The sequence below is a fragment of the Macaca nemestrina genome, chromosome 1 (genome assembly GCF_043159975.1).
Source record: "Macaca nemestrina isolate mMacNem1 chromosome 1, mMacNem.hap1, whole genome shotgun sequence".
Lineage (NCBI taxonomy): Eukaryota > Metazoa > Chordata > Mammalia > Primates > Cercopithecidae > Macaca > Macaca nemestrina.
The window spans coordinates 158,257,702-158,274,341 of record NC_092125.1 but is presented as its reverse complement, the minus strand read 5'-3'; the positions used below and the strand labels follow the sequence as shown (position 1 = coordinate 158,274,341).

Genomic DNA, 16,640 nt, shown 5'->3' with positions numbered 1-16,640 from the left:
AGACATAATTCTCCATTGATTGGAAAATAGTACCTCCCCCATCCCCCAAAGCTTTCTGTGTATGTTTTAAAAAAGCATATTCCCCCCAAAATAATTGCTTACCTGTTGGAAACAGGCCCCGTGAAATCTGGGTCATATGTCCTTGGATCACCTGCATTTAAAACAAAGACCTTTTAAGCATATAAGCCAGCAAATAAATTAATATAAAATATTAATTTAAAAAATCTACATATTGGTTAGTCCACTGCTCAGTGCAGTGATGAATTCATACTTTGGTTTGATGAAACATAAGTATGTCTTGGTTATGGTTGTCAATTCTTTCTCCTCTCTCCAGCTTAGAAGGAGGACTGGGAAGAGTGGTTAAGGAACATATTCCATACACCTGGTGAATGTATCCTCCCACCATACTGTTCCATACACCTGGAGAATATATCCTCCCACCATACTGAGCACCAACATTAAAGATTATATCCAGGATAGCAAAACTTGAAGCCTTTATGGTCTGCAAAACAATTTTACCATCTTCCATCACCAAGTGTTGCTGAGGACTTATGAGGTGCACAGTTCAATATGAGATGCCTCCTTATCCCAGCTCTCCCATTCCTCTCAGTAGATTAGGCCTTCCTTCGAGAAGTTCAAATACTAGTTACTGTCTGTCTCTATCATGTTGGCTGTATGGTACATAAAAATTAATGTTCTGTTATAGAAACATTTTTATTTCAGTTTTTTCAATCTACTGGCAGACTTCATGCCATCTGGGAAGGTGCCCTTGTCACTCTGCTGCATTATGATTGTGATATATTACCCTTTTCTTTAAACAGTAAAAGTACACATGGAATGGCTTTTTTCTCCCTGCATGTACTGTGTGGGCAGACCCAGTAACAAGTTATGTAAAGTCTTTCCTGGCCAAAGGTGTGCACTTTGCAGTCCCCAAACTCTTGACTCTTCTCCTACAACCTAAGCACTCCCACGTGTTCCTCTAGGGATTTGTCCCTGTAAAAAGGTCTGGTCCTGAATAAAATATAAAATTTTCCTGTTTGAGACAGTTGATATGTACTTCAGTGCCAAGTTCTCTAGCACACTGTCTGCTTCTCTTTTTTGGACAGCTTATCTGACTCTGCTTCACTGCAACAGATAATATTAAAAGTGTTTAAGTCTACTTTATCTGAGCACTGACCATCCCTCTGTCCCCCAATCCACAGGAGTGGGTCTTTAGTCATGACATTTCTTCTTTGTGCCTGTTTTCTGGCCATGGCCAACTGGATCTGGTTTAGATATTGGATCCAAGCTGGGCCAGTCAGATTCTCAGTCCCAGGAATTTAGAATTAGAATAGACAATGAGTTATTCTCAGTGGAAGACGAACTGCAAAATATAAACCTCGAAAACAAGAGAAGCAGAGAAATCTGGCTTTCAGAAAGAAGTTATTGAAGTAAATGTTCAAAGAGAAACAGAGATGATGGTCCTAACAGCCTTTATCTTGTGGTCTAGTTCTTACCTGAAGCTCAGAGTTGAGTTTCATGAGACACCTTACAGTCTCAAACTGTGTTCCCTTTTCTCACTTTTAACTAGTTCAGATTGTTTATATGTAACAAAAGAGCCAAAGAGTCCTATTAACAATTCGCTCTCTCGGCTTACATTTTAACAATTCATTTTAACAACATTTTTTGGATCCTTGCCATGAACACGTGGTGTGAGGATATGAAAAGGAATTTTTCAGACTAAGTCTGCCTTTATGAATCTCATACTTGAATAAGAAATATAAGCTCAAGAGGGCTGGACATGGGTGGCTAACACCTATAATCCTAGCACTTTGAAAAGCCAAGGCTGGTGGACTGCTTGAGGCCAGGAGTTCCAGACCAGCCTGGGCAACATGGCAAAACCTCAAATTAGCTGGGCGTGATGGTGCACACCTGTAGTCCTAGTTATTCCAAAGGTTGAGGCATGAGAATTCCTTGAACCCAGGAGGTGGACATTGCAGTGAGCTGAGATTGTGCCACTGTACCCCAGCTTGGGTGAGAGAGCAAGACAGATGAGAGAAAGAAAGAGAGAGAGAAAGAAAGAAAAGAAAGAGAGAAAGAAAGAAAAAGAGAAAGGAAAAAAGGAAGAAAAAAGAAAGAAAAAAAGAAAGAAGGAACGAGAGAGAAAGGAAGGAAGGAAGGAAGGAAGGAAGAAAGAAAGGAAGGAAGAAAGGAAGGAAGGAAGGAAGGAAGGAGAAAAGGAAGGAAAGAAAAGAAACATAAGCTGGAAACATTTCAACACTGTGCAGTGAGAGCTATGATAGAGAATGCTGTGGGGCACAGGGCGGGTCATGAATGAACAGGTTTCACAAGCTCCTAACACTCAACTTTGACTTCATTTTCTGCTCATGCCAGAGCTCTTTGACCCTGTGCTCTTTGACTTGAATCTTTCACTCTGATTTTGAACATTAATATTTGCAACATTCCTGGTTCTAGATTTCAGTTACCAAATCTGTCTGAATAGCTGAAATAGCTCAAAAACTTTTAGGGGTACAAGATTCCAACAATCCCCCATATCAAATATTCCAATTCCATAGATCTGAGGAATGGGCCTGAGAATCTGTATTTTTAAATGACCCACTAACTGACTCTGATGCACAGGCAGATTTGGGAACCATTAAGCTATTTGATTTTCATCTCAATTGTATAACTACATCCCTGTTTACACACTGTCATTATGTCTAGTTCTACTTAACAGACCAACCTAATGGAGAAAATGAGGAGAAAAGTAGGTCATCATGATGTGTATGAGTTTTGGGAAACACTACCATTAGATGTGAGGAGCCAGTGACAGAGTTTTAGGAAGAGACACAGACATTCAAGAAAGTCAAAGTATTTTAAGAAAAAGGAAAGATCATAAATTCTATAAAATTTATTCTTTTTTTAATATTTTTTATTTTTTATTATACTTTAAGTTCTAGGGTACATGTGCATAACATGCAGGTTTGTTACATATGTATACTTGTGCCATGTTGGTGTGCTGCACCCACCAACTCGTCAGCACCCATCAACTCGTCATTTACATCCGGTATAACTCCCAATGCAATCCCTCCCCACTCCCCCCTCCCCGTGATAGGCCCCGGTGTGTGATGTTCTCCTTCCCGAGTCCAAGTGATCTCATTGTTCAGTTCCCACCTATGAGTGAGAACATGCGGTGTTTGGTTTTCTGTTCTTGCGATAGTTTGCTGAGAATGATGGTTTCCAGCTGCATCCATGTCCCTACATAGGACACAAACTCATCCTTTTTTATGGCTGCATAGTATTCCATGGTGTATATGTGCCACATTTTCTTAATCCAGTCTGTCACTGATGGACATTTGGGTTGATTCCAAGTCTTTGCTATTGTGAATAGTGCTGCAATAAACATATGTGTGCATGTGTCTTAATTTTATTTGTACCAGGGACTACTCTAAGTGCTTTACACATAGGTCTGCCATCTTGCACAATTCCACATAGAACACATTGTACTTCTCTGAGCAGTGCAGTGGAATAGCCCTAGTGTATTTATTATGTCATTTAATGTTTCCAAAAATTCATGCCATTTCAATGTACTAAAATATGCCATTATTATTATTCTATTTTACAAATAGGAAGTTTGGGTACAGAAGGGTGAGATAATTTTCCCTAGCTCACCCAGCTAACAAGAGGCAGAGGTGGCATTGAAAGGCAGACTGTCCAATGCCAAAGCCTGTGCTGAGCCATTTAGCAGTAAGTTGCTCATTGGTCATTTTAAAGAAATTCCACAGATGAGTAAGGAGAAGACAGGTTTAAAGGGGTTAATAACTCATATTGATTTTGTAATTATTTGCTGTTTACATTAAGGTTAGGCAAAACCAGCTTAAAAGTATTTAGGCCGGCTTCCAATTTTTCTGTGATTTGTACCTCACCAAGAGAGAAAGTGGATTGCAGTGTAAATGAAATGCCATTGTTGAATCTGCCAGAAAAGCTGACACTTTCAGATTGTAAATCCTGGCTGCTTCATATTTCAGTTGAAAATACACTAAAACCACAGTCAGATGATAAGATTGAGCTGATTCTGTATAGTAATGACAGCTGGAAAGTGATTACTTCACCCTGCCCCCATGTGCCAGCAGAATTTGTATTGTCATGCAAATTTTTTATATCCTGCAAATCAATAGAGGGCAGTGCTTTTATGGGGGCCCTCAGTACTCTAATTGAATCTCTGGAATAAATAGACTGAGGGGCCAGCTAAATGAAAAAAGCCACAGTGGCTCCCTGTCATGTGGCTTAGCTCCTCAAATGCAATTCATATTTCTCACTTAAAGAAAAAAAAACCTAAAATTATATAATATTTTATAAGCTTCTTAAGTCATTTGACTTTCTGATCACCAAATTTATTGTCTTACAACAGTAAATTTAGAGTCATTGGAAAACATTTATAAAAGACAGCTACACATTTGTTGTTGTGGTTAACAGTTGCTATTGCAACCATACAATGCAATTTCTGAACCAGAAATAATTTATGAAGATTAAGGAAAATAGTTCAGGTAATTAATTCAATTCATAGGTGCAGATTTCACATGGCTACATTGAAAGCAAATGGCAACATAAAGCAGCCAGTCATGCTTAGAAAGTCTCTTTTCTTTAAAAGTAATCTGTTTCTCAAAGAAAATGACAATATAACTACCACTGATAAGCTGTAAAAAGTAAAAATCCAAAACATTTGATTTTATTCCTGCAGGAATATTCTCCTTCTGAGAACCTAATATTAATTCAGAGAGCAAAAAAGTAACTAAGGTGGGATGAATACATGTTCTAGAATTTAAAAGAGACCTACTATGAGTAAGCAGGTCAGATAACTTTCCAGTGAACATGGAAAAATGGAGCAGTACAAAATTAAGACTTTAATATATAACAATAGCCAGCAGAGAATTGTGAATAAATATGCATGTGTTTTATTTTATTTTTAAAATATGCTTTATAGTATGTCTATAAAAGAGGGCCTGTCATTTCATTCAAAGAAAGGGTTCTGTTTTCCTCTAAGTCTCACCAAATAATAAGGAATCATGTTCTTTGCCATTTCTTACAGGATGATATTTCCACTTCTTAGCCCAACACACATGGCTTTTTATGATATGGCTCATCTCACCAGCCGTATTTCTTATAATGCCCCTCTTTGAACTTGGTCTTATGCAATTCTGTACTATTTATAGTTCCCCCCTTTTCATATTCTGTTCCCTCTGAGTAGTGTGACTTTCTCTTCCTTATTCCCTTGGTGATGGCTAAAGGAGGCCTACACTTCCCCTCACAAACTTGCTACTGATTCTCAAGAAGGACAAGAAAAAAAACATTCTACTGGCCACCGTGCCAAAGTGGGCCAAAGTTAATTCTACCCACTTTGACAGGAGATCAATCCTGAGAACTTTCAAGGAATTCCATTCCAAAGCAGCTAATTCCATTAATCTCTGAGACACAGTAATTCCATTTGTATTGTTGTGCTTACGACACTGTATTACAGGTTATCTGTTTACATGTTGTGGTAGATAGAATAATGGCCTCCCAAATATGTTCACATCCTAATCCCTGGACCCTGTAAATATGTTACCTAATATAAGGAAAGGGAGTTTGCAGATGTGAATAAATTAAGGACCATGAGATGGTGAGATTAGCCTGGATTATCTGGGTGAGCCCAGCGTGATCACAAGGGTGCTTATATAGGGAAGAGGGAAGCAGATGAGTCAAAGAAGGAAAGATGACAACAGAAACAAGATTGGAATGATGCAATGTTAGAAAAACTCAACTGGCCATTTCTGGCTTTAAAGATGTAAGAGAGTCACGAGCCAAGGAATACAGAAGCTTCTAGAACCTGGGAAAAGTAAGAAAATGGATTTCCCCTGGATATCCTGCTAATGCCTTGATTTTAGCTCATTGAGATGTATTTTGGACTTCTAACCTCTAGAAATGTAAGATAATAAATTTGTGTTTTTCTAAGCCACAAGTTTGTGGTAATTCATTACCACAGCAATAGGAAGCTAATACATATGACTATTTATCCTACTGGATTACTACATAGTTTCTCTAAGGTAGAAATCAGATCTTGGTTATTTCTCTGTTCCTGTTACCTACATTAGTGCCTGTTGTACACATCGCAGGCATTCAATATTTACAAAATAAGTTTTAAAAGAATGTCAATGTAATTTTGATATCTTGTATAATTAATTTAGATTATGAAAATACGGGGAGGCCGAGACGGGCGGATCATGAGGTCAGGAGATCGAGACCCACGGCTAACACGGTGAAACCTCGTCTCTACTAAAAAATACAAAAAAAAAAAACTAGCCGGGCGAGGTGGCGGGCGCCTGTAGTCCCAGCTACTCGGGAGGCTGAGGCAGGAGAATGGCGTAAACCCGGGAGGCGGAGCTTGCAGTGAGCTGAGATCCGGCCACTGCACTCCAGCCTGGGCGACAGAGCGAGACTCCGTCTCAAAAAAAAAAAAAAAAGAAAAGAAAATGCAACTAGAGGATCAATCTTGTCAGTCACCAGCAAATCACTTTAGATAAATTTCAACTTAGATTAAAGGAAGTTAATACACTCCTAGAAGTGCACTGATGTGACAAATTATTCCCCTTATCACCAACACGAATTCAGTATCTGATTGTAATGTTAAGGCAAGTAGCAGCTAACAAAGGAAATAAGGGAGAAAGTATCCCACACTAGTGAATAAAAATTGGGTATCAAATTAACTGGTATAAAATGTTATTTCTATCATCTATAAGCAGTATGATCTTGGGAGAATTACTTTTTGCCCCTCTAACCTTCCGTTTTGTCATCCATAAAATGATAGATAGCGGAGGGGAATAAAGTTTGGAAACAATTTCTGTCTTTGGAGGAGACCAACTAACATGGGAAACAGTAAAATGTAAATTATCCACATAACGAAAGTGATCAGTGTAGAATCAGTACAAACCAACTTGTTGAATTGACACATTGGCTACAAATAATACCAATAATTCTAGAAGGATTTCAGTGACTAAGCTGGGTGTGATGGTTATGGAATAACTTTTAGGAGAGAAATTTTAACCATACTTAGAGGAAAGAATGTGTCATGTGTGAAAGCTAGACAACAGCACATGCTGAGCTGTAACAAAGAGCTATGCCTGGGGGACAAGATATGACAGCAGGTAGAAGAATTAAGCACATTATCAGGAGTTGGAGGAGGACTTACACTGTCCCCAAAGTCTTCTGAATAAGCGACCTAATTGTTATGTGTTTATATATTTGATGCAGAGGAAATAAGAAAGTTAAGGCAGATGAATCAATGAGGAAATGACTGTTGTATTTCAGACATAAGATGGTAGATGCCTGACTGAGGCTGTAGCTCTGAAAGAGGATGAGGTAATTCAAGAAGCATTACAGAGGAATACATTTGTTGGGGGTGAAAGAAAGGGCATGGTACCCTGCTTCATCACCTAATGATGACAATGCCTCATGCAGAAAATGATGAGCATTCCAGAAACTCATCTCAGGCAGAAACATGACCCCACATTGGACATGGCATGATTAATGGAAATGCAAATGAGATTCCTTCAGCACTGATTTCAAACCAAACAATACAGTGGTATCATGACCTATGATGGCTGTTTTTCTCCCAGTCTGAGTAACTTCCTAAACATATGAGATGATAAATCACCTTATATTCTACCAAGAATGTCAAATCTCCTGTTTTAAGAAACATTTGCCGAATCACTAGGATGGTTTTTAAGTAGTTTGCATCATCATTTGAAATAATTTGCTCTATATGAACACAAATCATAAACAATTCAGTTATAACCTTGGAGGTAATAACTAAAAGAAACACCTAAAAAGAAGGTGTTTCTCTCTTCTTTAAGAGGCACTCAGGCTGCCTCTTAACAGACTGATTTTATAGGCAGTGCTGAAGGATGGATGTTTAGGGGGCATTTGAAATGTACTTTTGAAAAAATGATTTTTCTTGATTAGTGTGACAAAGCAGTGAATTTGTGCTATAGAACAGCCATGAATTATTGGATAATCACACATCTCAGAATAAATAAATTCTGAATCAATATTGATTTAAAAAGAAAGTCTGGAAGTAAACAAGAACATGAATTGAGTTTGAAGGTTATCAGCTTGGGTTTTCTAACATTTCTTTCTAGCTATATTTGTATTTTATTGCTCGACATGAATCACTCAAAAAAAGAACCATGAAGTACTCTAATTACATTGAAACAACTCCTTATTTTCCTCTAGTTTCAAAGGTTATGCAGTTCATTATCATGCCAGGCCCTTTTCCCCTACCTCCGAAAAAAAATAACAACTTCACAATTAAAGATGGAAAACGAACGGCACATGCATTCGCGCTAAATATAAAATAAGTGACTTCACCTTGCTTTTCTGAGTGCGGAGTTCAGGCAGCAGCACGGTAAATGAATAAAGATTGGGGAAAATGATAATTTTCATCATTAAATAAATATAAAAATTAAGTTCTGTAGAGAAGGGGAAAATTGTCTTTAAAGTTGTAGCTAAGTAAAAGACTTTCTATTAAACTTAAGAATAAATACTACTAAAGAAAAACATCAAGAGTTTGTCAGTTTATCACAAATGCATAAAGCAGTTTGGTAGCTAGTGATAACATCTCTCCTGCTTCCTCATATCGCCCACAGGTTATTGATGAGAATAAAATTAAACTGCTTATCAACTCTGACTTTTGCCACAACTCAAGAAGATAGACATTACTAATCACTGGAAAAAAATCCCTATTCCTGGGTCTAAAGTGTAGGAAAGAAAACATGCTTTAGTGTACAATTTCTACGCACAATGCATCATGATCTACCAAATAAAAACTACAGGTGGAGTATTCTATTAGAATCTGTATCACATGGATGCTTCTATTTACAGGGTAATTGAGCAAAAATGGTGGTAAACTATGATCTCTCACCAATGGGTCAGGCCAGTCACTTAGAACGATAAACAGGAGAAACAGCAGACAACAGGGACTCATACAACATATTGTATTATCCACCATAAGCTATTATTGAGGTAGAGAGAGAGAGAGAGAGAGAGAGAGAGAGAGAGATCTTCTTTCCCAGGGCTAAGGGAGTGGTGGTGATTGTGTGTGTGTTACAGATTAAGACAATCATATGAAATAGATGCCTAGGGCTGATCTCACCCTCTTTTGGAGTCCTATCTCCCTGGCTAAAGTCAAAGATACAATAGCCTGGATTTTATATACTTGTAAATTCTGTGGACCATATGTGAGGCAGAAATGTCAGTGAATATTTTTTCTAACAAAATGGATTTTTCATAAAGAGACTGAACATATTGTGAACTAATTGTCAAAAGAAAACCTTGGGATTACTTCTCTTATATTCTGCATAGATTTGGAAGAGAGAGTGAAAGGCTAGAAAAGGAAAGCCTAGTATTTAAGAAAAGGGATTTGCCTCATGTTCTTCCATGATGCCAGTAGTACAAAACTGTGAGGATAAATCTGCAAGGAAAAACTATACCTGCTAGCTTCAATTCCAAAAGGATTGTAAGCTCCCTTCTCTCTCTCTTTCTCTCTCTCTCCCCCCCCCCATTTTTTTCTCTCTCTCTAAGCACTAAAAATTTTAGATATAAAGCTTAAAGAATATTTAAAGCACTATAAAATTGACAAAATAGTGGAAAAATATCAGACAAAATACAAGAAAATACTGACAAAATACAGGAAAAAGGAGGACCCAGAGAAAGAAAGATACTACTAAAGCCATTATAGCCTCAAAGATATTTATCAACTTAGCAAATTCCATGAGTAAGGGGGCCAGAAGACATAATCCAGAGGCTGTTCAAGATGAGGGCTCAAATAGACTGTCCCTCCATACAGTTGGAACTTCAGAGAGCTATCCCCTCAGATTAAATCCACCATATCCTTAAGAATGGTGGCACTAAGCAAAAAAATGAGGAAAAACACCTCATTTGAATTTGCAGTATATGTGAAGTAATCTAAACTCTATTCGATCTGTAGGTGCTCCTAGAAAACTAACAGATTGATAAAAACAAAAGACCTCTGTTGCAATGTACTTTTATTCTATGTGTTCTCATAAATAGTTTTCCAAAGAAAATATGCAGCTCACACAAAAAAAGCTACATCAGGAAACAAGACACCAAGAAAGAATTAGATCATTAGCTAACATTAATAGATATACAAAGTCTTCAGATATTTAAATTATTAGTCCTAGGTTATAAAACAACTATATTTACTATTTTTTAGAAATAAAACACAAACTTGGAGATAAATGTGAAGAACTATTAAAAAGTTACCTAGTAGATCTGAAAATGAAGCAAATTGAATCTAAAAAAGAAAGCCACAACAAATGAAATGTAAAACTCAGTAGATAAATTTGACATTGGATTAGACATAGCTGAAAATACAATTAGCAAACTAGAAAGTAAGTCAACATAAATTATTTAGATGTAGCATAGAGAAATAAAGAGATGAAAAATATTAAAAAATAATTGCTGGGCGAGGGGCAGTGGCTCATACGTGTAATCCCAGAACTGTGAGAAATAAATGTCTACTGTTTCAGCCACCCAGTCTATATAGTATTATGTTATAGCAGCCCAAGCAGGCTAAGAAATATACAAGCTCAAGTTTATTTACAATTTCATTAAACACAAAGGGACAAAATATGCCTGTAAAAGATAAAATTGTCATACTACATAAAAAACAAAATCCAACTATATGCTATATGTATGCACAAAAAAAAAAGGCTAGAAAAAGATTGAAACAGGCCAGGCATGGTGGCTCACGCCTGTAATCCCAGCACTTTGGGAGGCCAAGGCGGGTGGATTACAAGGTCAGGAGTTCCAGACCAGCCTGGCCAACATGGTGAAACCCTGTCTCTACTAAAGATACAAAAAATTAGCCAGGCATGGTAGCATGCACCTGTAATCCAAGCTACTTGGGAGACTGAGGCAGGAGAATCGCTTGAATACAGGAGGCGGAGGTTGCATTGAGCCGAGATTGTGCCATTGCACTTCAGCCTGTGTGACAGGGTGAGACTCCATCTCAAAAAAAAGAAAAAGAAAAAGGTTGAAACAAAAGGAAAGAAAAAGATAAAGCATGTGAATTTTAACCAAAAGGAATGAGTTGAAGTTGATCTCTGGAAATCAAAATTGTAGTAAAATATACTACTGTTAGGTTGGTGCAAAAGTAATTGCGAATTTTGCCATACTTTGAATGGCAAAACCACAATTACTTTTGAACCAATCTATAGCAATAAAGAGGGTCATTTCAAAATAATAAAGGTTCAGTTAACTAGGAAGATGAAATAATTTTAAATATATGCACTTAATAACAAAGTTCAAAATGTGAATGTGTAGAACTACAAGGAGAAAGAGACATAATCATGGTAGAGATTGTAACACACTTTCTCAGTATTTTATCCAATATTTTGATCAAAGAGACAAAAATCATCAGTAAGTGTACACTTTATTCAATGAATGGTGGTAGGACAATGGATATCTGTAAAGAAAAATAGAAATAAAGTTGGACATTACCTTACATCAGATACAAAAATCAATCTCAGATAGAAAAGCCTGAACTGAAAGGTAAAATTATAAAGTCATTATGACCTCAGAGAGAGGATTTATTAAGCAGTGCACAAAAAGAACTAGTTACAAAGTGAGTCGATTTGTAGAGAGACAGATATAAGGTATTTTTACATTTATTGGAAACATCAGACTTTCTTCCTTCTGTTACACTGGTATCAATAAATGAGTTCTAATGTAAGGGAAAGCATTGTCACACGTGGCAAGATAATGCACTTTGATGTACCCAACTCTACAACGAACATCAGTTCTTGAGGATGGAACTAGAGTGGTTGTACTGAGAGTGGTTTAGAAAGCCTGGTCACTTTAAGAGTCTTCCATTCCAGTCCCTAAGATTCTAATTGTCACCCTACTCCCCCAACCTATCCTCCAAAAGCATTGCTCATAATGAATAGTAGGCTTTACCAAAAAAAAAAAGAAAAAAGAAAAAAAAAAGAAAAGAAAATAAATTTTATTCAATGAAAGGCTCAATAAAGAGAGGGATAACATTGAATTACTAATATCCAGAATATGTAAAAAACCTCATTTTTAAAAAGAGCTTTAAATTAAAAGAACCTTGAAGCAAAACTGGAATCTGTTCTATTCTTTTTGAAAAACAGGATTTCTTTGGAGTACTATTAAAAGACTAAGAAGATTCTTATACCCAAGATAAATTCTGTGTTTTATCAAGATACTTTTTGGGCTTTATGTTGTCTTTTCTTTTTTTTTTCTTCAACTTTTATCTTAAATTTCAAGGTACATGTGCAGGATATGCAGGTTTGTTACATAGGTCAACGTGTGCCATGGTGGTTTGCTGCACAGCTCATCCCATCACCCGGGTATTAAGTCCAGCATCTCTTAGCTATTTTTCCTGATGTTTTCCCCCACCGCCAGTCCCCAAGCAAGCCACAGTGTGTGTTGTTCCCCTTGATATGTCCATGTGTTCTCATCAGAGAACTTTTGTTTTTTTTTAAAGACAAAACTTTATAAAAACATGAGCAAAAGACTTGGATAGGAACTTCAGAGAAGAAAATCCAAATGGTCAATAAATAATGAAATCATATTCAATCTCATTGATAATTAGAAAGATATACATTAAAACCACAAAAAGAAATTATTATATATCCCCCAAAGATGCATAAAAAGTAAAAAGTTTGATAATATGATATCTTGACAAAGATGTGGAGTCTTATATACTGCTAATGAGAAGAAAAATTGGTAGAAGTGTTTTCAAGAAGTTTAGCATGATCTGACCCTATGAAAGAACAATTTCAGTCCTAAATATATACCCCATACTACATGTATGTACATTAAGACACATGTATAATAAGGTTCATGGCCGCATCATTTGTAATAGCCAAAAATTTAAAACAATACAATGTTTTTCAAAAGTAGAAAAGATAAATAATGACATAGTCGTACAATAGGATACTGAACAGTTACTTCTTTGCTAAAGTAATCACTGTCTTGAATTTCATGATGATCATTTATTTGCTTTTCTTGTAGTTTACTATTTCTTACACATTCCTAAAAAATATAATTTGTCTATTTTTGGCTTTACATCGATGGAATCAAATGATACTTGTTTTTTCCTCTTATCCTTATGTTTGTTAGATTCATATGGCCATATGTATGTTCTCTCTCACTCTTTCTAAGACATACCCACAATCTCACTCATAAAACAGAAGAAAATGAAATGTTACATTTTTCCAAACAAGAAATCCAAAACCTGTTATCAATATTACTTCAAAGACTCAAGTAATCCAAGTTCAGAGACTGAGACAGTCCATTCAATGAGCCAACTGAGCATCTGCTATCATTTTGATTACAGCTGGAAATTTGTGTAACTTTAGCAAGTCACTTCTCTGACTCAAGATATAATAATTTCTTGACTATCTATTAGTCCTCAAAGAGGTTTTGTTTATTGTCAGCCATCCCTACTGGAATTTAAGAGGGTCAGCTTTAAGAGGGCAGGAACTTTGTCTGTTTTGTTCATTACTGTATGCCCCGCCACTCAGAACAGTGGTTCTGGATCATAGTAGATGCTGATTAAATATTTGCTATGAACAAATAATGGAATTTCTCTTAGAGCTGTCTTTTTAAAAATTATTTGTTCTGCTATGTTTTATTCACTCTCCACACAGGCTGATGCCAGTTAGGCTTTTCATAATGCTGCTCATGCACCCATTGGCTAGAATGCATCATAAAACTGACTTAAGAAGTATTCTGCTTTCACATTTTAAAAACCTGAACAGCCAGGCGGATTTCCAACTTACTTTCTGCAGAGATATAATGATGACAAAGTTACAAGGCAGGATTAATATGTACACTTCCAAGTAATTTCTAGTCACTTGGTTGCTTGAGTGATATTTCTGCCAATAGTCATTCCCTCCTGCTGAGGCAGCTAAGGAGGGCTGGCAACTCTAGTTTTCGGTTCAAAAAGAGTAATATGGTGTAAGGTAGAACCTATTCTCAACACTTTTCCAAGGATTCTTCTTCCACATTTTATTCATTTGAAGGCCTGGAAATTGACACATGACCTTTCACCCACTACTGATTTTTAAAATGAATATTTTAGAATCCAAATATAAGTTAGCAGTGGGATTTTAGAGCAAAGTTTCTACTTCTAAAGAACATGTATAGGTAATATGCATAGAATCACTATAGATGTCTGTTTCTCTAACCATAAATTCCCTTGATCATCCCAGTGCTATAGGAAAGTCTCTTAGAGGACTGAGACTGAACCCTTTAAAGCTGTGTGCAGGTGGGTGTTCTAGGCATTCTGAAGATAATTCAGGTTATTTCATTTTCAATCATTCCTTAAACTTCTTGATTGGTGGAATACTTGAATTAAAATATCTGGAAGTGTTAGGAGAAAAGTTGAGTGTTGGGAGAGAAGCTGAGGCAGGGCTTACATGTCTGTTAGACTTGCTGGCTCCCAGCTTCTAGCACTCCCATTATCTCAAGCAGCCATATGTTTCTCATTCACTTGATAGCTGTTTCCTTTCAACCCCCACATCCTCACCACCTGTTTCTTTGTTTGAGCACCAATAAATAGCGTGTTCAGGGCCTTCTCAGCCTCCACACTCTCAGTGACCCCCTGGTCCCACTTTTTCTCTCTCAAACTGTCTTTTTCTCATTCCTTTGACTCCGCCGGACTTTGTCACCCACATGACCTGGTGTTGGGTCTGATCACTCCAACACAGAAAAGCTTACAAAAATCAAAGGATTATCCAGTGGCCCAATCAACTCTTGAGCTCTTAAGTAAAACTTCCTAGGTCTTCTTTCTCTTGCAGGAATTTTCCAGAATTTCTGAGGTATCTATTTTTGACTCAGATCTTTTAGGTAGCCCTATGTTCTCAAGGAGAAAGGAGCTATGGGCCTCTTTTCTGTGCCACAATGACACCAATCCAAGGAGGGTTCACTACCTTCTTCTACTTAGGTCAACATTAAAATTGAGAAACATTTCTTCATTATGTCATAATGTATGTCTATTTCTCAATGTCCGCTTTCCCACCACTGTGTGTTATCAGTCACAGTCATAAATGAGAGGTTGGTAAGATGTACTTATTTATTTAGTAATATACATTTAGTCAAAACTTTTAAAGTATGGAATTCTCTATGTTTAACCAACAAAAATTTCCCATACACATTCTTATTAATGAAAACTTCACAAAGAAATAAAACCAAGGTTGATGCACATGAAGACATAAACCACTCTTAAGTAATTTAAAAGATACTGTATAAAAATTATAAACTGTATTTTGTGCTAGGAACAAAAGATGTGGTAGAAAGAGCTAATCAAGATCAAAAAGTTTATATTCTAACACTATGTTTTTGACTCAATATGTAATCTTGAAAAAATCATTTTGCTTTCTTATGTCTCAGTTTCTGTTAAAGGAAGAATATAATCCATACATATCACAACTGGAAAAGTCAAATGAGATCATGATGTGAAATTATTTATGATATTTCCATGAATGTGAAAAAGTATTGTGATTATTATTACTGTTACATATTAAATTACATGTGAAATTTCTGACAGACAAGAAGTCCTCAATAAAAATTACAGTTATGTATCACATAATGACACTTCAGTCAATGATGAATCACATACATGAAGGTGGTCCTCCAAGAAAATAATGGAGCTGAAAATTTCCTATTGCCTAGTGACTTAATAGTCATTGTAACTTCATAGCACAAAGCATTACTCGTGATTGTGATGTTGGTGTAAACAATACTATGCTGTCAGTTGTATAAAAGTATCACACATACAATTATTTATGGCCACAATACTTGATAATAATAAATGACTATGTTACTTGTTTATGTATTTACTATACTATATTTATTTAAAAAAAAAAACCCAGTAAATTGTAAAACAGCCTCAGGCAGGTCCTTCAAGATGTATTCTAGGCCTCTTGAAGGCGGTGGCACATGCCTGTAATCCCAGCACTTTGGGAAGTCCAGGCGGGCAGATCATCTGAGGTCAGGAGTTCGAGACCAGCCTCATCAACATGGCAAAACCCCTTCTCTACTTAAAATACAGAAATTAGCTGGGCATAGTGGCTGGCACCTGTAACCCCAGCTAGTCGGGAGACTGAGGCATGAGAATGGCTTGAATCCAGGAGGCTCAGGTTGCAGTGAGCTGAGATAGTGCCACTGCACTCCAGCCTGGGTGACAAAGCAAGACTCTGTCTCAAAAAACAAAAAACAAAAAACAAACTAACAAAAAAGAGATATTCTAGAAGAAGGCCTTGTTATCATAGGAGGTGACAGCTCTGTGCATGTTATTGCTTCTGAAGACCTCCCAGTGGGACAAGATGTGGAAGTGGAAGACGGTGATATTGATAATCCTGACCCTATGTAGGCCTAGGCTAACACATATTTTTGTGTCTCTGTTTTTAACAAAAAGTTTAAAAAGTAAAAAATGTAAAAATAGGAAAAAGTTTATAGAATAAGTATATAAAGAAAGAAAATTTTTTGTACCACTGTTTATGTTTTAACCTATTATTACAAGAGTCAAAAAGCTTAAACAATTTAAATTTTAAAGTAAAAAAGTTACAGAAAGTTAA

At 36.6% G+C, this 16,640-nt stretch overlaps 1 protein-coding gene across 11 annotated transcripts in view; it reads right to left on the bottom strand.

Moving 5' to 3' along the window:
- Positions 1 to 16,640, bottom strand: part of LOC105482661 (solute carrier family 44 member 5) — a 531,652-nt gene that overhangs the window by 137,243 nt on the left and 377,769 nt on the right. For all 11 annotated transcript variants that reach the window (XM_071091064.1, XM_024793098.2, XM_071091035.1 and 8 more), the window contains one exon: positions 103 to 151. Coding sequence is in view for 9 of the 11 variants with exons in the window: in XM_071091035.1 (XP_070947136.1) it covers positions 103 to 151 (49 nt within the window). In the remaining 2 variants the exon portion in view is untranslated. The remainder of the gene's footprint in view (positions 1 to 102; positions 152 to 16,640) is intronic.